General features: G+C 38.2%; 1 protein-coding gene across 2 annotated transcripts; it reads right to left on the reverse strand.

Annotated features, from left to right (window-relative positions):
- Positions 1-192: 192 nt before the first annotated feature.
- Positions 193-22,068, reverse strand: LOC149029752 (uncharacterized). 2 transcript variants are annotated; one of them, XM_089142090.1, is made up of 9 exons: positions 21,488-22,068; positions 18,220-18,325; positions 17,555-17,719; positions 17,324-17,429; positions 16,276-16,458; positions 8,860-9,025; positions 1,650-1,975; positions 702-791; positions 193-600 (listed from the first exon to the last, which is right to left on the reverse strand). In XM_089142090.1, the coding sequence occupies exons 2-9, from the start codon at positions 18,232-18,234 to the stop codon at positions 536-538; spliced, it is 1,116 nt and encodes a 371-aa protein (XP_088998216.1). In that variant the 5' UTR covers positions 18,235-18,325; positions 21,488-22,068; the 3' UTR covers positions 193-535. The 2 variants fall into 2 exon arrangements, with proteins under 2 accessions (XP_088998216.1, XP_088998217.1); XM_089142091.1 differs by lacking the exon at positions 21,488-22,068 and having other exon boundaries at positions 18,220-21,478.
- Positions 22,069-22,335: the final 267 nt, after the last annotated feature.

Here is a 22,335-nt window from a genome sequence, read left to right on the forward strand (position 1 = left end):
GAATAACAGACGCATCTAAATAACTACTTCAATACCAGGTTCCACAAATCTCATCCTGTGGGATAATCGCAATTTCATACCCTGTAAAATCAGCTTGTGGAGGTTTTCTTAAAACTTCAATCCCTCAACAGCAATCAGATTAGTGGCGTTACTGCTCTTAACAGCAAAGATAAGTCACATTGGTCATTTGAAAAAAGAAAAAAAATTTATTATGAGGTCAAAACTACGGAGCTTAAGCTTCTTAACATTATTGAATGTACCAAAAATCTAACAATAACAGTGAGCAGACTCCTATTGAGAAGCTCATAAACCAATTCAAATAGCCATACTGCTTCTTTGTTTTTGTTTCTTCTTTTCCTTCTTTTTTTTTTTTTTTTTTTGGGGGGGGGGGGGGGGGGAGGGATAAATACAGCTAATTTGTTTAATATTTTTGATGAACAGGCATAATCAATTGCATATCCAAAAGGAAGGTTTTTTCAAGGCTACCATATTGACAAGCTGATTCAATGACTGCACTTTGACTTTAAAGCAGCCTTTATGATTTCTCCTCATCTGACTGAGAGCATGGCCCTGGGCCAGGATCAACAAAGAACTCCTCAACTGGAATCAAGTCATAAATGTGAGGCTAGCTTTCACCTAGAAGAACAAGACCTTACAGAAAACTTACAAAATAATTTGAAAACAAACCAAAGTTTCATTACCTATATCATCTTGCTCTGGAGAATCAAGTAAAATGTCTGAATCTGACGGAAGTAATGGGGAGCCAGGGTAGTTATCAAGCGGTCCAAGATCTACAAACAATTTCAACATTGTTATCGGTAGGAAAAAAACAAGAGGTAGCAGTTGGGGGGGGGGGGGGGGAGATTTACATCTATGAATTTTCAGTTCTATTTCTATCATTTGGGAGGTACGTGCGTCTGCAATGCAAAAGTATATCATAATATCTATCAAGCTGAAAATTTCAAATACCATAACTAAAAGAAAAGAAGGGGGGCTGGAGAGACCGGGACCACAGAAGCCCCACAAGGGGGGATGAGGTGTGGGGGTGTCGAAGATTAACATCCATAAATCTTTTTTCAGTAAATGCAATCACAATATAAAAAACGAAGATAGTTCTTGTGAGCAATTCAACAATTTAACATGGAAAGCTTATCCTAAAAATTGGGCCAAGGCTGGTGTCCCATTGAGCATGGTCAGATACAGTGTGTCAACCTTTAGCCAAGCCCAGGTAAAGCCACATCCTACAAATGTACCAATTGTTCAGATAAGCATGATAATCTACGAAGGGAAAAAGAACATGATCCAGGTGAATGGTTCATGTGCCGAGAGACACAGGGAAGCACAAGATTAGCACTTGACATACCCATGAAAGTAATTAAAAAGAGAAGGGAAAAAGAAATTAAAAAAAGCCACCCATGTTGATGCCTTGCCCATGCACACGCTTATGTTGGCCACCGTGCTGGTTGAGGGGCCACATGACCAGGCAGCAATTCTTGCCTTCTAGTAAAATAAGGTAAGAAGTCCAGTAGGACCGTATTCTGCTTCTCGTTCTCCTCCCACACCCACCTCTCTCTATTTCTCCTAAGGTGTATAAATGACCAGATATTAGCATGTAACATTTTCTACATGGAAGAAGTATATGAAATTACCTCCCAAGTTCGACAAATCTGCTGTAAGATCTGAAAGACTGAAATTCCAAGGGATCTGAGCCAATGACCGCAGGGAATCCCTAGAATTTCCAACTCCACCATCTGATCCTAGCTGCAATCCAACTGAACTTGTGACATCGGATGTGAATGCAGTTTCCAATGCTGATGCCTCCACACCCATTCCTGATATGTCTGATGGTGTGAAAGGAAAATGACCGCTAGACGCAACTGAAGGAGGACTTACAGCCATCTCTGACATGGAAGACATGGCACTACTTGGAGGAATAACAGAGGAAACTTCAGCTGCACTATTCTCCATCATTGTACTTCAAAAACAAATTAATTTTATTTAGATAGCTTCCAATGAGCAGAACAAATAGCATCTGGATAGACAGAAAATCAGGACTATTTTTTATTACCCCACTATTTTTTTATGAGGGATAAGTCAAATTTATCTCACACCTTAGGCCGCACTCCAGATGATGCATTCCTTAATTATCACGGCAGTAACCAGACATATAAAAGACTCTTTTTTTGAGTTACCTTGATTAATTGATTATATGTCAAAACCAAGTACTGGTGCAAGATACAGGAATAAAATGTTAAACTGTACTAATGGAAACATAAATTGATTTACATGTAAAACACCAACCAGCAGTGCAACGAGTGTAAAAGGATGCATTGTGCTATTGAAAATCTATGACATTCATGCCAACAAATGGTGCAAGATTGATAGGGGCAGGCCTTGGCGCAAAGCTCGGTGGACTACAGTTGTCCTGAGGTCAAGGCATCAAGACAGCCTCACAGAAGAAATTTTGTGTAAGGCTGCATGGGGGAACTGCCCCTCACCCCAGGCGGCGGCCTGTGGGTGGAGGGGGTTATGTGTGCGCTTTGCTTGTGAGGAAGCCTTTGGCAGCAGGGCTTGCCTTTTAGTGGTGCAAGATTTATGGAGAAACGGTTACATTGTCCTAAGGAATTTTTCAAATGTTCACCCCACTCCTAAGACAAGTATAAACATGGCAAGGGACCAAATCAAGTAGGCTTTGCACAGTATGAAGGCTTATAGATCAACAGACAAAATGACAATGAATCTAGGTTGTTGCCACCACAAACTTGGGCAACAAATGGCATAAAAACTAAACTTTTCTGAGCGGAAGAAAGGGATTGCATAGCTATTTGACAAATGGAATTCCAAGAGGACACATCTTGAGACATGAAAATTGACATATCCATGTCAGACTACAATTAACCCAACCCCCTGATGTGTACACAAAGATAGCTCAATAACCAAACAACCCCCTGATGTGAACACAAAGACCCCCTGGCCAAAACTTTAAGTGGGGCCCCCAGGATGGCTCCAAGAAACCACCCTAAGCTGGCCAAACCCCTTTTGGGGGCATTTTGGGGCATTTTTCTCCTTATTTTGTTTCTGGAATTTTAGTTCAGTCCAAGTTAAGTTGAGTTAGGTCTATTTTGATTTAAAGTTGTTAGGGCTGAGTCCTAAGTTATCTTATTTAGCAAGTGCTTTTTAAGGTAACTTAAAGTTTAATTAAGCATGTGTGTTTAGTAGATTCCAAATCTAGAGTTGTGGTCTTTTAAGTAATCTATTTTGAGTGTTTTGGTCAAGAGTTGGGATCCTTACCCATTAAGGAATCCCAAGTCAGTCTCTTTTTGAAGGCTATAAATAGTCCATTAGTTCAATGCAATTTTTCAATTTTGATGAATAAAGAATATTGGGCGTTTATACTGGGTGGTTGGCAGGGTCCCTTCAAGGGGGACCCTACAGTTGTCTATTGAGAGTATTCTACACTCCAAGCATTCATTATTCAAGTTCTAAAGTTCAGTCCTGCAACTCCAGCCAACATCAACCACCTCCAGGAAAGTAGAAGACCCCACCCCCAACCCCTGCCTTCCCCCCTCGTCCGCAGCCTTCCCTCCCTTCTCCCTTCCCTGTGCAAGCCTAGAACCCCTCCCCTCTTCCACCATAGCTTCCCTTCCCCCTCCTCTCTTGCCTAGGCCTATAAAACCTCCCCAGCCCCATCACCTTTACCCTCTTCCCCTTCCCTTACAATTCCAGCAAGCCCTAGCCCTCCCCCTTAGGAATCATAGCCCCTGCTCTTTCCCCTTCTTCCTCACGATAGCAGCAGTCCCCTTCCCCTGGTAAACCCTATTTCCCATCCCCTTTTAGACCCGTTTCTCTTCCCCTACAATTGCTCCCAGTCCTAGAATAAAATCCCAAGGCTATTTTCCCACTTCAGCCTATTTTTCCTAACCTGGAAAATTTCTGCACTTCATCTTCTTCCTAGAGAATTCTGCAGAATTTTAAAAGCTTCTAAAACCCTAAGTTTAGATCATCCAGACCTCCTAAACCCTCTCAGCCATTGAACCCTAGTTCTGAAGTTGTAAAACCAGCAAAGATAGATCCCAATCCACCATAGCCAAACTTTCTGAAAACCCTAATCTTTGATTTCTAATAAAAACCAGAACCCTGTTCACACTGTAACTGAGCTGGAAAGTGTGAAAGCCCCTCTGAAACCCTAGAAATTTCATTCTTCTTTGCTGGAATTTCCTGGGTAACCATAAACCTAGGTAAATTACAGCATTATCTTAGCCCTAGATGCTGGTTTACATCACTCACTCTGATGGAGTGGATTACAAGTACAGGGGCAAGAGAAAAGGCAAGAGGAGATGTGGCAACATTTGGATTTTTAAGAAGGGAAAGAATAGAGAGAGAAACCTGATGTAAGAAATAGAAAAGAAGAAGAAGAGTCAAATTCCTTGTCTTTTGTTTCTCTATTCCATCATTTATCTCTATTCTCTACCAACCCCACTTTGAATTGGTCATCAAGGAAAACTACCAATGAAAACTTCAAATACAAAATTAATGAACCGTCCACCCCTACATGCACATGCACAAACATAGCGCTTATCAGTCTTCCAACCATTTTCTAGAAACCAAGTCATGATGCTTTTCCCAGTGAGTTACCAGAATAAATTGGAAATTCAGGGTAGAACCAGTGACATGGAGAAACGTGAAATCTTTTATTCCTAGTAGCAACAGAAGGGTAGAGCTGGTGTTTTTGGCTCTTGTAAGGTCAGCATGTTGGGTTGTCACTTTCTGTCGCATCATTACAGAAACCATTTGTTCATCAAAGTGGCTTCACTTTGGCTGTTGGTGTTAGAAGCAAGTCCAAAAGACGTGTAGAAGCAATACAGGGGTGGCAGATTCCTGATGAAGGCTATTTTACTCACTGCAGATTTTGTATCACATGCCCTACAGGTTGCAGCCCATGGACCCAAAGTTGCAGCTGACTAGCAGCATTCCTAATCCGACTGTTGAAACAATCTGCAACCCAGGTAAATGACATACCCTTCAGACAGAAATTAGGACCAGTCAAATAGTATAATCACAGCTCTGAAGAGCCATGCCTAGTCCTTTTCAATTTTGCAACAGTGCTCTGAGATTCTGAGTTGAGTTATCATAGGGAATCTAGGTTTGATCTCCTATTGCCTTTTTCACTTCAGCTCTATTCAGTGGTCTGCAGTACATAAAAGAAGTTTTGGATATTACAGCTGAAAGCTTCTACCGCCAGGAAACCCAACTGAGTGGGGGAATTGAGGGTTTTGTTCCACATGACTAGCTCAGTTACTCCTTTTCCCTCAAATAATCAGTACACTGTCCTTGAAAATTCAAAATAATAAATATTTCTGCCCTTGTCCAGAGCATAGGAAATAAATGACAATTTTGGTCAAAATGCCTGTGTTTTTCAAAAACGAAACAAAATACAAGTACAGGAATATAAATCATTTGTATCAACAGAAACGAAACGAATTTTCGGTTGATAAGACACAAAATTTCGTATCTTTTTGTATCGCACCGAAACGATACTGCTCAGGTTATAAAAATGATTCTTTTCGATCAAAACCTACGAAAGATTTCGACCTCTTTATGATTTTTTTTTTTATTTTTTTTTATTTCTCTTGGATTCTACCCCCATTTCACCTCATTTTAGCAACTCCTTTGCATTCCTTCTCCAATCTTGCTCCTCCACCATTGGGATTTTAAGAATCAAAGAGGGTGAGTAACCAACTTCCTCATTTTTTTATTTTTGTTTTGTTTGTGCCTTAAATCTTCTTGGATTACTTCCAAATTTAAGTATGTTTACTTTAGAGTGTTGATCTATGAAATTTGTTGTGTCAAATTTATTTTGGTTCTTCCTACTATTTTTTATATTTTTCTGTTATTAAAAATTATTTTTTAAATTATGTATATTGTTAAAAATGTATATATATATATATATATATATATAGTAGATGTATGAGCTTCAAATTAATGTATGTGAGAGTTGAGACACCATATTAATGTGATAGCATTGAATCGAACTTTTTTTCTGCTAATTATCTATTTTTACTTTTAAATTTAAAAATAGGAGAGTATTAGTGGAAGCATTTATGCAATTTTTAGAGCATGTTGTGGAGCTTTTTAAGATAATTAGCGTGTATTTTATATATTTTTTAAATTATTACATATTAAAGAATACTTGTTTATATTTAAAAATAGGTTATTATTAGAAGCATGTATGTAATTTTTTGAGCATATTGTGGAGCTTTTCAAGATACTTAGTATGTATTTCTTGTATCACACACTTTTTCAAATATGTCAGACATAGCTTGGCAACACGGAAGGCCACTGGCAACTGATAGGAGGAAGAGTGAGTGTAAATACTACAAGAAACAAATAGGAAGAGGTGAGACTACTAGACTGAAGGTGCATCTAGCTGATAGAAACAGGGATGTAGTAGGGTGCCAAAAGGTGCCCTTAGAGGTCAAGAAAGCAATGGCCACATACACGAGTGGAGGAAAGAAAAAGAGGAAAGAGGAGAACACAGAGGGAGGAGTTCAAGGATGCATGCGTGGATGACCTTCGAGAGCCATAGGATTATGATCTAGAGGAGCCAAGAGAGTATGGATGTGACCCTGACCTAGAGGCTGAACAGATCAGGAGAGGGATGATGATAAGTAGGAAGTAGCAACGGGTTGATGACATGAGGAGGCAACAGAGGTCTATGGGTTTTGGGTCCTCTAAAAAGCCAGTAGGTATGGGAGACACAGGCAGCTCCCAAGTCCCTATAAGGAGGAGTCAGAGTGTGAAGCAGGAGATTCTTATTCCATGGGCCCTAACAAGGGGTTGAACTTCATCAACACATCCTACAAATCCGGATCTGGAGTTTCTTCACAATGATCTGACCCTATTTAGGAGGCCCGAGCAAAAGCAAAGAAAGTTAAAGCACTTATGGGGGAGTGTGAAGGAGAAAATAGAGATGGTTTTCTCCAAATGGGCTTACTACCATAGTATTCCAGCACATAAAGCCCAAGGGCCCTACTATAGGGATATGATTGAGGAGATAAGCAGGGCAGGGAGTGGTGTACAGGGACCCACTCCACATGAGATATATAATGTCTATTTGCCTAGGCATAAGGAGGATTTAAATGAGTATACTAATGGATTAAAGCCCATGTGAGCTTATTATGGAGTGACTGTGATGACTGATGGTTGGACTGGTCCCACTAGACAGTTCATCATCAATTTCATGTTAAATTGTGATGGGAGGATAGTGTTCCTCAAGCCAATAGATGTATCTGGTGAAAAGAATGATGCAAAATACATTTATAAATTATTAAAGCAAGTGGAAAAGGAAGTTGAAGTGGAGAATGTGATCCAAATTGTGACTGATAATGGCTCCAACTACAAGAAAGCTAGGTTGAAGATGTAGGGGAACCCCAGGAATCAAAACATGCTTCTACTTCTAGTACTAATTTTCATTTTTAAATACATATATTTACATTACATGTACACTTTATAACTATGTATTGATGCCTTGATGGATGGATAGATATAGGCTCTTTTGGACTCCATGTGTTGCTCACAGCATTGACTTAATGCTAAAGGACATTAGAAAGGTCAAGCTTGTGAAGAGGACCGTGGACCAAGCCCGACAAGTTAGCACCTTCATCTATAACCACAAATATGCATTAAAGACGACGAGGGACAAGTGTCAAGGTGACTTAGTGAGGCCAGGCATAACTAGATTTGCTACCAATTGGATAGCACTGTAGAGCTTTGAGAGTAGCAAACATCATGGCACTTGTATTGTCATTTGTATGGGGTGCAGATGGAAGAGGGAGACATAGAATAGAGTAGACTTGTAATTGGTAACATTCTCACTTCTTCTCATATATAATATATACTTGGATGTTACATTTTCAATGGGTTTTTTTCGTAAATTAGTAATTCCATAGTGTTTATTATGCTTGAAATAGGTGTATGCAAGAATCCAAATCATTTTGACTCCATATGAGGCCCGAAACTGAAGTTCGAAACTTCAGCAAAAAAATCACAAATTTCAAAACTTGGAAATTTCGGCCTTTTTCAAGGTTGAAATTCCTGTTTCGACCGAAATTTTTTCCTTGGTCCAGAGTCTAACAATTACATTCTCATCCTTATTTAAAATTCCAAGCACGTAAGCAAAACACGTCAACATGAAACACTGACGAAATTGATTTCTTGTAACACCAGTACGCCAATATTCTTTTTAACTTTAGACCACAGCTAAGCTAACCTAAGCATAATGCCCATCAGTATCTAAATATCAAGAATGAGTACTTAAAGCATCATCTTACACCCCAAAAAAAGTATTCAAAGCATCAACTCCACGCATATTTCATTTCAATGCTGCCCTTCCATTATGGATTGTAATTTCATTGAATTTTGATTTTAAAATCAATCAAAGCAATAAACGCATGAGCTAATCTGTACCACTTCTTACTAGTCCATTAAATGATGCATGAAACGGAAAGAGGTATGGGACAGATAAAAATGAGATGGACTAGGTCATCTTCGTGGGATGAAATAAAGACAATGCAGATAACTTACAAATTCACATAACTACATCTAATTTTATTTCTGCCTTTAGTTAACAGTTAACACAGGTAATTATACCAACATATAAATATATAATATGGAATATTTGAAGCAATAACTGTTGACTACCCCCATATTCCCACAAACATTATGAAACCATATAGAAACATTACATTTTTCATGCTTCAAAAATTACAAATGATAATAAAAAGAATTGTGCCAAAAGCTAGAATAATCTTATTCATGAGAAATACCAAATGAAGGGCAAATATGAATATAAATTCTCACCCATTTCCAGAATTCATTCGAATGGGATGGAAATTGCCCGGGGCAGGAACTCCATTTACCACATGGCAGCTGGATAGCCCACAGCCCATGGAATCAAGATGAGGCTGGCCTGTTGCGGGAATCGTAGGCGGTTGTAGAACTGGATACCCCATAGGTAAGTTGTTAACTGCACTGCAAACAAGTTGGCGTTGAATAATGATGACAATAATGAATATATAAATAAATTTTAAATTTGGAACACCACAAAATTTATACAGATTAGGAAAACACCACATAATTAGAAAACGAAGGGAACAATCAGGCCAAAGGCCTAATCCTTAAGATAAATGTGTTTCTCTCTATGAGTAAAGTCAAACAGAATAATCACTTCACTAGACCAAAAACTCCTATGAAATCTGAATAAGATGACCACTAGTAAAAGGATAAAACTATGAACACCAAATACGAAGATCCTGTCAAGACTTTAATGGACAACACAGTATAGATTTGTCAAAATAAATGCGCAAAACACACAGCACAACCATCAGGCTTTGGTCATGTTGTCCTACATATATAGATCATTTCATGCAAAACCTAGTGAAAATAAGTTAAAGAGTCTTCTAAATGCAGTTTTGGTTTCATTTTGTGAATCAATCAGATATGGTTTTGGTAATTTCAATAAGTGAAAAGAGAAAGTGTTGAATTATGTAGCCCACAGGGGCAGTTTGAGTAATTCCCTTCATAAGAACCATTAAAAGAGTCAACCATAAAAGGGGCAATATTGTAATTTGGTCCTACTTCCTAAAGAAAAGTCTCTGCAACCTCATCAATCACCCAAGCATTCAGCCCTATCAGTCATTAACATGACATCGGAGCTCAATCAGCCTACAATTTCTCTCCCCTCCATCACTTTCTTCTGCTCTGCCCCACTCGATTCTACTCTAACTCGTTTTTTCTTTTTAATACCACCTTCTTCTACACGGCTTTCACTCTCTCAGTCCTTACCTCACAAGGGCAGCACTATAAGTGATCTATTCAAGATCTAGTTGATACCTCCACTTTACCTCATTCAAGAATGAATAATCTATTGAAAATTGAAGATATAGATGCTGGTAAGCTTTTGCTATTCGTTTCAAAACCACTCCCCTGGCACAACTATGGCTGGCACCATGTCTGATTTTACTACAGCTTCATCTGGCCTGCTGCACCTGGTCATGGTAAGTACATTCCTTTTGCAACAACTACCATCAAGTTGGGTGTAACTTGTTACCTTGAGTGGTCTCAGGGTCTCAATCTACATAACTGGATCTTGCTAGCTGGAGTTTCACAAGACATCTTACAGGCACTGCTGTTACACCCATAGCTGAAGGTCCTGATTTGGATTGTTGGATCTCACATGACTACTTGGTAATGCCCCTCCTCCCTCATGCTTTCGACTTGGCAAGTGGCAACTCATTATTCTATTGGACATTACTGTTCCAAAGTAGAAGGCTGCCAGGGACACCAACCGTCAACTTGGGAATGATGCTCAAGTGTATCAATCAAGGAAGAAAATTCATGATACAAAACAATGGCACTGTCACACTTTCAATATTATTCAGAGCTCTGGATTTGCTAGCAAGAATTTGATCACCACTTAGACTATCAACCCCAATGCCACTGATATTACTGCCTATTGCAAGCAAGTCCTCAAAATTCAAGTATATGATCTTTTGACTGGTCTAACCGTCAAATATGATCAGATTTGCAAACATAATCTCAGCAAGATTTGTTACTTGCACTAGACCAATATTATGCATTGGTTCATATGTAGGACAACCACCGTACAGCTAACCTACGGCCTTCCCCCGCAGACCAATCTGCTTTATACACCGTACTTGGTTCGAATACAGCTACTACTGATTCATCTAACCCACTGAGGAGCCAGTCAAGAATGAACATTATGGTGGGCTGCGGCACAGTAAAGCCACTTGTTGGAGCTAGACAGCAAGCCCGCTGATTTTGAAGCCAATTGAAAACGTGGTGTTGGTGGTAGTAGCAATGACCATAGTCAGCTTACTACTAATTAAATCACATGAAAATCACTACAGACACCGGTTCTCTCCTGAAGAGCTTCAGGCTTTCAGTAAGATGTTAAGGACTCCGTGCCCACCTCTATAGTTTTTAGAGTTATCATTATGATATCACTCTAGGTTTCAATTTTATTTTGAATCTGATTTTGTACTATAGTCAACCTTTCAAATATGGAATTCATTCTCAGTGTGGTTACTCTTTAGATCACTTAGGTGGCGTTTGGTTCCGCAATTCCTGGAATCTGATTCCAAGGAATCATGACTCCAAAAAAAAATCGTTTGGTTGAGTAGTTGAGTCAAAATCCAGATTCTTCAAGATTCACCAAGAATCCACAATTTACACTAAAAAACTGAATCCACTGGAAACCACCTCAAGAGGTGGTTTCCAAAGAGACTCACCTAATTCAACCCTAAATATAAATATGGATGACTCGCGTAGGATCACTTTTAACGTGAAAATTTCTCAACGGCTCATCTTCTCAACAAAGCGTGATTTTTCTCTAGGGCTTTTCTTCTCCATCTCTTTCTTGGCTCATCTTCTCCGTTTTTCTGTTAGGGTTCATCTTCTCCGTTTTCTCTAGGGTTCATCTTCTCCGCAGAGCGTGAAAAGTTTCTCTAGGGTTCATCTTCTCCGCAAAGCGTGAAAAGTTTCTCTAGGGTTCATCTTCTCCAGAGCAAGTTTCCGTTCAGTTTGGGAACGAGCATAGCAATCGTTCGTTGAGTTCCATCGTTGTTTTCTGAGGTTTGATTTGGCTTCACAAGAGCAAATCGTTGTCCCACTACACCATTGCTGGTCCATTGAGCTCCATTCTTAGTTTTTTGAGCTTCGATTTGGCTTCACACCCATTTCTACAAAAGATATCCACAAAAAATGTAACATCTCTACTCTTGTAATCTTAATTGCTTTAAAGCATTCCATGGTTCATCTCGTCTCTCTCCCTAAGGACTTCACTAGGTTCAAGTCCATGCACATGTATGACATCGTTGTCAAGAATCGTAACTGTTTTGAAGTTAGAGACATGTAATAGCTCATCTTCAACATCAAATTGCAACTGGGTTTTCTTCTTGATCTTCTTCTTCTGTTTGGATAGTCTATCTAACTGGGTCAACTAGCTTCTATGGTTTCTTCATGATCTCTTCTTCTCCTTTCTGGGTCTAGACTTGTTCTGTTCGTTTCATGAATTCCTCATATATATGTGTGGATCAGTTCTATAAATTCTTGAAGTAGTAGTAGTTCGGCAATGAAATATGGGTTTCTGTTGAATTTCCATATAAGAATTTACTTTTCATAGTTCCATTATTAGTCATTCTTCGGCTGGTTCCCTGGTTCAAGGTAGATTTTGCATTAGGTGCGTTGGCTTCACAAACTATTTTGTTCTGCATTGGTTCCTGATTTTCTGTTTTCAATTTAATTATGCTAAATTGTACTGGTTGATGCATTGATGTAAAGCCTTAGATGGGCTATGGAGATCGATGTCAAGAAATTGTAGGTTGAATTCATACAACAGCCACTGCTTAGGCAATCTCAATTATTAAGTTATAATGCAACATGGCCTACTATGACTAAAGAGTTAAAAAGAGATGCAGTGGATCATCCCAAGTTTAGGTTTTATAGTTGTTTGTGCAAAGCTGATTGCTCTGCTTCTTGACTTTTTATGTTGTTGTTGAAGACTTCTCCACATTCCATATTGACTTCTTATGCTTCCTCTGCATATTTTAATAGAATGACCTTGTTTGACTATCTACCTTATTAATGGTAGAAAACAAAGCTACAACTATCTATGCCCTGTACTAGGTGCATATATTTTCTAACTTAGCATATATTTAGAAAAACAGAGCTACACTTAATGGACCATATATATGAAATCATAATTAGATGATAAGATTGTGATAGATATGGAGCTCCAACAACGCTCTCTGTTTTTGTCTCATAGGTCTCATCTTGCCCTCTTTTGCTTTTTCTCTTTGTCCACGTTGTTCTATGTATGTCTAATGGTCTCATCTACCACTTATGCATTCTCAGTAAATATGAAAATGAAATGAAGGATTTAAAATAGTATTAAACTTGATTTGAGAAACATATGCTGAAATAGTTGAAATTTGACTCTAATCAATAGTATATTGTATTGTCTTATCATGTTTTGACTTTGGAAACTTTAGAAGACATGGGTACATATCGCATTGGATCCTAATATGATATTTTCTGATTGTTAATTGTTAGTGCTTCCTATTTGTAAGTTTCTTTCGATCCTTAGAAGACATGGCTGAGGAAATCGTTCTCAGTAATCGAGGCAAAGTTCTATATATGACCATTAGTAGTAACACATGTTGGGGGTGAGACTTAGAGTTTTATATCTAATTTGAAATTCAGGAATCAGACGAATGACTTGTGTTCTTTCATTGTAATTGGGATATGCAGTTTCAGTTCTTATTTATTGATGGGGGGAATGGAAGGATGGTTTTATTGTCAATGTTGTGGGCTATATGAGTTTATCATTGGTGGATTGGTTGATCTTGATTGAATGGTTTATTAATCTGTATGTTTTGCTATTAATAAGGTATTCAATCTTGTTGGTGGGTCATCTATTTCAGGGCATAAATTTAGATAAGGCACCCTCACCTAGATCAACATGAATGACGATGAGTTGATACTTCTTATGGTGGCCACAGCAGTTCTCACAATCATTGAATATATTAGAATAACATACGTTGAGAGGCAACCATATCAAGTAGATGCCCAACGTGGGTTTCTTGAAACCCAACGTTTTATTGGTGGCATCGAGCATACATGTCGTTCGGAAACAAGAATGAGCCAAAGATCCTTTTACAACTTGGTAAATTTATTGCGTACGAGGGGGCTCTTAGAAGACAACAAATTGGTGTTAGTTGAGGAACAAGTAACGATGTTTCTACATTGTCTTGGACACCACATTAAGAATTCGACTTTAAAGAACCGTTTTGGGCATTCTGGGGAGACAGTGAGTCGACACTTTAATAAAGTGTTAAATGCAATGATGAAATTGCACCCATTGCTTTTAAAACCCCCTAGTCTCACCACACATCCGAAGATAGCAGGTAACCATCACAGCTTCTACCCATTCGTCAAAGATTGCGTTGGAGCCATTGATAGATCTCATATACCAAGCTTGGGTACCTGTTGAAAAACATAGGAGGTTTTGAGATAGGAAGGGTCTTATTACACAAAACATTTTAGCTGCATGCGACCATGACAAAAAAATCACGTATATACTTGCTGGTTGGGAAGGGTCTGCATGTGACTCCCGCATTTTGGATGATGCTCTCCATAGAGACGGAGATGGAAGATTAGTGGTTCCAAATGGTAAATTCTATCTTGCTGATGCTGGTTTTGCCAACCAAAGAGGTTTTTTGAGGCCATATCCAAATGTTAGGTACCATCTGAAGGAATGGAAGAGGGGAAATCAAAGACCCAAAAATGAAAAGGAGTTGTTTAACTTGAGGCACGCAAGGTTACGCCACGTCATTGAAGGTGCTTTTAGTTTGTTGAAGAGTCGCGTTAAGATATTGGCAACTCGAGCGGAGTTTCCTTTCAGAACTCAAGTTAAGATTGTGATAGCTTGTGTACTGCTTCACAACCACATTTTAAACTACGACTCTTTGGAAGAAGAGGAGGAATGGCTTGCCCAGGAGTCGAGGGAGGGGTCAAGGCCAACAACAACTTCCTCTTCCTCACCACACTTGGAGGAAGATGAGGAAAGTAGTGTTCTGATGAAGATGAAGAGAACCATGCAGAGTCATTCGATGCAAAAGCATTCCGGAATGACTTGGCAATACAGATGTGGAATGCATATGCAACAACAAATGCTGCAGATGATGAAGACATGGGATCAGAGACTGAGTCAGAATCAAATGATTAAATTTTTAATGTACTTCAATTTGTATGACTCCAACTGTTTGAGTTTGAGGTTGGATTGCACCTTATTTTGTTTTACTTTGTCTCAAACTTTGCCTTCTATTTTAGTCTTGAAGACTATAGTCTGAAATATTTCATCTTGATTCCTCTTTGTGTGATCGTTTGATATTTAATTGCTTTTTTGTTTCCTTTCAACTTTTTAGAGAACTCTTTTATGTTTAGCTTTGTGACAAGAGTTGTGGATCAGCATATATTTCTGCCCATGTTATGGTTATATAACTTTTATAGTGCCTGGTTAGTTTCATCGTATTTTTTTATTATTCTCTACTGCTCTTGACAAGCCTGATTGATTGACCAATATCTGGGATGCAAGTTTCTGTTGGTAAATTCTGTGGGCTTTGTTCTTAACTAGGGATTTTTCAAAGGATCTAACTCTGCCTTCTTCATTCTTTAACAATCTTTAGAACTAATGGTCCAGTCATCAGATGATTAGCATTCTCAAACCACTAAGCATTGAACGATGGAACCAGTCATCTTATCTTTATGTGCTCTTAACTATTAAGAAAATAGAACATCAAAAACTTTATTTAATATATTTTCAACTTACAACCTACAGATTCTCCATTTAAAGTATTCTTTATTTGATATATACCAACTGAATTTGTTTTACAAGTGAAGTGATGGGTGGTTACTATTGTGAAGATCAAACTTCACCTGGAATGGAACAACAGCCTCCATTGTGCTATTGTAGGCAAGGAAGGATGATCCTAATTCTTTGCACACTTGTTGCAATGCCAATAACAAAGTATGGACCTTAGATTTATAGCCAATGGCAAGTTGGCTATAAATAGAAAGAGATCCAAGAGGTTGACATTAGCAGGTGCATGAAAGGGATCCTAATTAAACTGAGGTATTCGTCAAACCTCTTATCTTCAATTATAGGATCATGCAACATTGGATCCAGTACTTCAAGCTGTTGTTGGTGGTGGTTGGTACTCTCATAAAGTTTTGGTCTTGCCATGTTTTATATTATGTAGTTACACTTATATAAAATTATATATTACACTTAACAGGGGAAAAAATTAATCCAAATTAAAGAAAAAAATTGTCATCTCAGTAGCCCTCAACCCAGTAATAAATGGTTGTTCAAAGTGATTCAGGTTGAATCTACTCACAGAATCAGGGTAACCAAACAGTTTTTCAGCCAGATTCACTTTCAGAATCAGGGTAACCAAATGTTTTTTCAGACAGATTCACTTTCCAGAATCAGGGTAACCAAACAGTTTTTTTTTACGAATATGATTCTACAGAACCTAATTCCACAGACTCATGATTCCCCACGGAAGCGGATTCCAGGGAATTGCGGAACCAAACGCCACCTTAGATACAATACTACATTAAGAAAAGTTATTGCTAATCTCTTAAAGAATTTTAGCTTTTCTAGATGATGGAGAATTTGAAATGATAACTTACCAGGCATGGGATGAATCCCATTCTGTATCGGAGCCAATGGAACTTTCGAAGGGATAGGGTACTTCATCAGATTGAATTGATGCTCAAGTAAATGATTGAACAGGATGATTTGTTTTTTCAGCTTGAGCCTAATGTAATATGCCCTGAAGAAGTCAGCATTTTCTTCTTCCAATTTCTGCCATACTGAATAAACACCAGAAAGAATACCTTAGAGAGAGTTCAGACAAGTTCTTTAAACTGAAAATATGCAAGAAAGTTGTCACAGGCAGAAAAAATTAGTTATAATCAGGTGTACTAGCCAAAAAAAGATCCAGCAACATTGCCCTTTCCAATTATTCTTATATCCCTTCGGATTGGTTGTGTGTAGTTATATGGTGAATCCCAATTAATAAATCAGCCCCACTGGAGAATAATCAAGCATTGCATTGGAGAAATAAAATTTTCATATTCAAAGAACGACAAAAAAGCATGGGGTTTCTTTACCACATGGCATGGTGCTTTCGTCCTCTGGTTCCTTTTAAATTTAAGAAATAAACTAGGCTGATCTTGTGACAGGAACACATACTACATATGAAATCCAGGGAACCATTATATTTGCCCTTCTTCCTGTTTGATAGATGAACCAGAACAGACAACATCTGAGATCCATGAACCATTCCCGCTTCCCCTCGTGTAGTTCCAACTTACCTCACCTCAACCACTCGACCCTTTAAAAAGAAATAGAGCAAAAATATATTTATTTTCTATATATTATAGGCTAATTTTGCCACTGCTAGAAGATTCCTTAATTATTTAAGTAGATTTGAGAGCTCAACCACACTGTAAAACAGCTTGTTGTTTTTCCCCAGAGAACTCTTCCAGAGACATAACAATGATAAGTAAATCAATAGGGAGCAAAGTTACACACTACCGCTCACGGTTCATACACATAAAGGATCAGAACTCTTTCATATAATGGCTCCTTGACTTTGGAATGAATTGTTGAAATGGTAACGATTGCAATTCAGGCTTGAATTGCGTTGAATAGAAATAAATCCAACCAACTTACCAAGAGAAGTAAATCCAGGCTCTATCTTTGCTCGATGCAATAGGGTTTTAACCACTTCATCTCTATTCATATACAACTGTAAGCACCGTTCTATTAAATTCTGGACCTGCGATAACCATTTCAGGCAGTCAAATTGAATCATGGCAGCAACAGCTCAATTGATTTAAACACCTTGAAAATAAATTACAAGGTAGAAATCATTGACAGACTACTAAGAACATGTTGCCTTACAAATTCAATATCTTGACGTGAAACCTTCTTGTTATCACTACTTGAAAGGGATACTGAGCCTGAGTCTGCTGTGGGGGCTTCAGCTGTTGGATTATTCTGTTGATCACTGTGGGACTCATGTGACACTTGAGTTGAGGATTGTACTTCTGGTGTGCTCTGTGAATCCTGTAAAAGTTCTCTTCAACTTAGAGGCACAGAGTTAAGGAAATAAAATAAGTTTAAACAAAATGATAAAATGGGGAGGAAAATACAGATTAGCATAAACCTTTTTAACAAGGTTCGAAAGCATGCCTATATCATCCAACACGAATATTAAGTCAAACAAATCATATTTTTCTGGTCATAGAGGAATTTAAGAACCAAAATCTACAATTTTTATGAACATCAAAATTCAAAATTTCTATCAAGATGTCATGTTAAAAAATACCAGACTATTGCTTGCAGCAAATGGGGTCCCAACTAGCAGAAATTAAAGATATTGATATCGGAACTCAATTTTAGATGGGCCAGTAACACATTTATTCCTCATTCCTTAAGAATAATATGGCATTATCTTCAACAGGTAATTCATGTATCAAAAAGAGAAGGTCAGAAACAGGAAATGTTTAAGTCTGGAAAAGTTAATTGGTCTAAAGAAGATTAATATAACAGTATGAGACTTGCACCTGTATGGTCTTCATTTCATTCAATGTGCGCTCACAGCATTCTCCATGCTCTGTCGTAATTCTGCTAATGCTACTTACGATACCAAATAGATTAGGCAATTTTCACCTGGAAAGGTGGAGACAAGATTTACCAACACACATGGAATAAGGGTTGCATACTTAAATTATGAAATTTCACCATATAGATGTGGAGGAGCCTCCATCCCAAAAGAAAAAGAATCAACCTACTCTGCAAGAAAAGCTCTTCTGAGACAATACCAGAATCAGAGACTCAAGTAAACAGGATAATAATGATCTATATTAGAAAAACATGCTGGAGGAAGTATTAAATAAGTTGCGCTTGCTGGTGCTTCTAAGCCATGGTATTTATTTCACTCAAGATTGGGTCTCTCTACCAGATGTTCTACCTGAGGCAACTGGGGGCATTCATGTTTGGCATGCTCCTGCTCCAACTCAGATCTATGGCATTGATTAGCCATAAAAGCATGTGTACAAGCTTGTAAAAGGAGAGTGATCTTGCTCATTAAGGTAATAAATGTGTGATATATCGAAGGATATCAAATTCAAACTCCAGCAATGGACTCTGTAGCCTGGTAATTACTTTTGTTTCCATTAATTGAATTGCAATTAAACTCAGCCAAACTTGTTCTTAACTATTCCTACTATAAAGCAAAATGAAATTATGCAGCCAACTAAAGTGAGATCCTACTGTATATACAAGTACATTATAGACATTTCCAGATCTATTGATGTATGTTGGCAAACTAAATATAGAAGATATTAACTAAATTCAAAATCTAAGACTAAAAACTCAAAAGCTTCTTTATTGGATCCATGTGGGACATTAGGGTCGGTAGATCTTTTTAGGTCCCATAAATTTGGGTCATGGATCTAGCCAAGGATCACAACCACGAGAACCCACTTACGTATCTTTTGCTTATTTTTCCCCCTTTTTTCATGTTGGAAGTGTTTGTTTGAAGGCAGGGGTATGCTAGACCATTTGAAGATATGAGAGATTTGCAACTACATTATTTTTGGGGGGGGGGAAGGGTGGGAAGGTGTTGGAGGGCAGGTGTTCTGGAGTGGGAAGACAATTGCATTGACCTATCAGATCTCTATTGAAAAGCACATGTCTATGATGCAAGTGGCTTGTTCCCATTGACATTAAGTAGACCACCAAAGAGCAATCTGAATCAAGGGTAGCAACTGGTATCCCCTAACCCATATATATGCACCACCAGTTCAGGAGGAAAAGGTCAACGACTTCTACCATATAAGTGGAACAGGAACAGTAGTGATAGGGGTCTAAGCCACCTAGCTAACCCCCACCCACCAAATTAAAGTTGCAGAGAACACACTGGATATACCAGAAAAACCAAAATAAGATGATGAAACAGCAAATCCTGACAAGAGGCAGTAACATTATACAATGGGATTTTCTAAAGCTATTTACGAGAAATGAGGAGCACCAATTCTCACTCCTTTCAATACAATAACAGTAGTTATCTGTCCCCCTTCATCTGATTCAATCTTCTGATCTGTCTGGTCCTTCTATGAGAAAAAGGCTCACAATGGTGTGTTTCTTTAGTGAAAACCTGAGCCAACACTTTGCTCTCTTCTAGGTCTATGTAGGTGAAGAAGCCAAAAGAACAAGTGAATATAGTGGTTGAAGCTATGATGGTAATGCCTACTCTGGATCTCCAAGCATACACTACCAAATATTGGTGGGGGGGTGAATTAGCCATTCTGAGCTGCTTTCTAGGAATGGGAGTGGCAAGAGACTATTCTTATTCTGTTTCTTTGAGTTCACGGAGGACTAAAATGAATAGTCTCCAGATCGAGAAGCACTGGGTGTTGGACATTCAGAAGACCATGCCTGCTCACTCTTGCATGGTCACGTGCTGGAGAAAGAAGTATATATCACACCCATTCACACGCACGAGGTGCAGCATCAGCCTGAACACGGAGAGGAGTTCCCTTAAACACCAACAGGCACGACTGTAAACAATGAAATTACACATCTAGTAGAGTCAAGGAATTTGGCTATTACTGCCTCAATTATGTCTCACACTTTACCTTCAAAATTGCATCATAAGAATGAATCATTAAAACAGAGCATGTTGATCAAACCAAACTAGGGGCACCAATAACCCTATTTTGTCAGGGGTAGAGAAAGTATTGCTGACAGAATAACTTCTGTACAAAATGCTGACATGAATAAAATGAAATGGTTCAAACAGCATCCACTGAAAACATTGTAAAACACTAGCACGAGGTTTTATCATAAATGTGAGCGACCACCAGGAAAACAACATCTCTTTCTAGATTTCAACCCTACAACCTATAAAGAATAGAAAGGACCATATGAAACTACTAAAATGTATCATCCAACCAGGTTTATCAATATATTCTAGCTATCAGCAAATTCCTAGGATTTTAGGTGGAATTAGACTTAGTACATCCCCGCTAATCATGTAAATGACTAACATGACTTTGTTGTGGTATAACACTAGCGACAAAGAAGATAAATTAGGGCATAAATTAACCATGAGAAAAACTAATGGAAGCATATTTATTAATAATAATAATAATAAAGGCTCCAACACGACAAAGTTCCAATGCTGAAAAGGAGCTAACCAGATGAAATATGTTCACAGTATAATTACACAAAAAGACATGAAATGCTAGCACGTAAATTCAACCACAATTTTATTTATTTTTTAAATCCGATTATATTTCATCACACAAGAAATGAAGGATGAGAAGTAAAACAATCACAAAATCTGAATCAACAGTAGTGGAGACAATATACAAGTTACAAAAACATAGATGTCCATTATCAAACTAGCGAATGATGGAATCGGACGTTTCTAAAAGGAAAGGGGCGGACGATGACAGGGACTGCACGAAAGCAGATTTAACAAACTAAGAGAGTACATATCATGGAAGTGGAAGGAAAAAAGTAAAGCTCATCAGCTAACAAAGCACTGTAATATGCTAATTTACTAACTGAAGACTTGCGACTACCAAAGTTTAAGTGGCATAGTAACCACAGAGCTCGCACAGACGAACTTACAAGTTACATCTAGCCGAGGAGAAACATAAATACAAAGAAATTGATGAAATGACCATAGATTACTACAGAACGCATAATTCAAACTTTTCAGCAGAATAAGAAAGGTAGGCATCTACAGAACACATAATTCAAACTTTTCAGTAGAATAAGAAAAGTAGGCATCCAAGGGACACAAGACCAGCAAGCATTTACCTTCAAGAAGCTCCTCAGATCTCAAACTAAATAAACCTTTTTATGTCGGCAAATTATGAAAATCTAACTCGTTTGAACTCCCGACCGGCAAAACATTGAAGATAAATCAGTATCTTCAATACTAAGAACTAAGAATCCGCGGAAAACCAAATAGAAACTTATAGTAAACACTAAAAGTCTAGACAGCGAGCTCCACTGCTGTTCTACTCATCCAACATCAAAGTTCTACTGCATTACAGCTTCTGAGCTATCGCCTTGCAGAATTTGTCTGAATCTATATCAAATGAAATGAATAAAAATAGATGCTTCTGTAAACGGAATCCTCGGAACTTCGACTAATAATCTATAAAATGATTCTCCCTTCTCTCTTCCTCTCTTCTTTGCTCGCTTTTTCCCCTGTGAGCACTCGGAACTCCTAGGGTTTTTACTTTATAGAACAATTGATGCTGCAAGAATTCCTCCAAACAGCTGAAAAGCGAAATGGCAGCGACACGAGAAAGTCCAGAGTTAAAAATCTCACCAGACGCCATCATTCTTGGGTTTTATACTTCTTTCTGAGCCTCTAATTAATGTCATAATAGCCACAAGTAAGCCGAATTTGATAGAATTCCAATCTTAATATGGAAATTGAAAATTGATTGCTAAGGAAAATTACAAAATTAGATAAACTCAAGTTTACTTTTACAAAAGAAGCCACACGACTGGTTTCAGCTGACAAAGTTTACTGTTCTGGTTGACCAAAAAAAACAAGTTTACTGTTCTGGTTTTAGGTTTAGAAAGAAGTTCTGTATCTTTTATCCATTGGATAGAAATCTTGCTTCCCTCGTTCTTTTTCACCCCAACGCAAA

This window comes from Hakea prostrata, chromosome 1, assembly GCF_041222555.1.
Source record: "Hakea prostrata isolate BN-2017 chromosome 1, UWA_Hpros_2, whole genome shotgun sequence".
Lineage (NCBI taxonomy): Eukaryota > Viridiplantae > Streptophyta > Magnoliopsida > Proteales > Proteaceae > Hakea > Hakea prostrata.

What these genes read in the sequence shown, in the direction of transcription:
- LOC149029752 (XM_089142090.1), bottom strand. An exon ending in CACGTCAAGATATTGAATTT is followed by an intron (nt 17,430 to 17,554) that starts GTAAGGCAACAT and finishes TGGTTATCGCAG; the next exon opens with GTCCAGAATTTAATAGAACG. An exon ending in CGAATGAATTCTGGAAATGG is followed by an intron (nt 1,976 to 8,859) that starts GTGAGAATTTAT and finishes TTGTTTTTGAAG; the next exon opens with TACAATGATGGAGAATAGTG.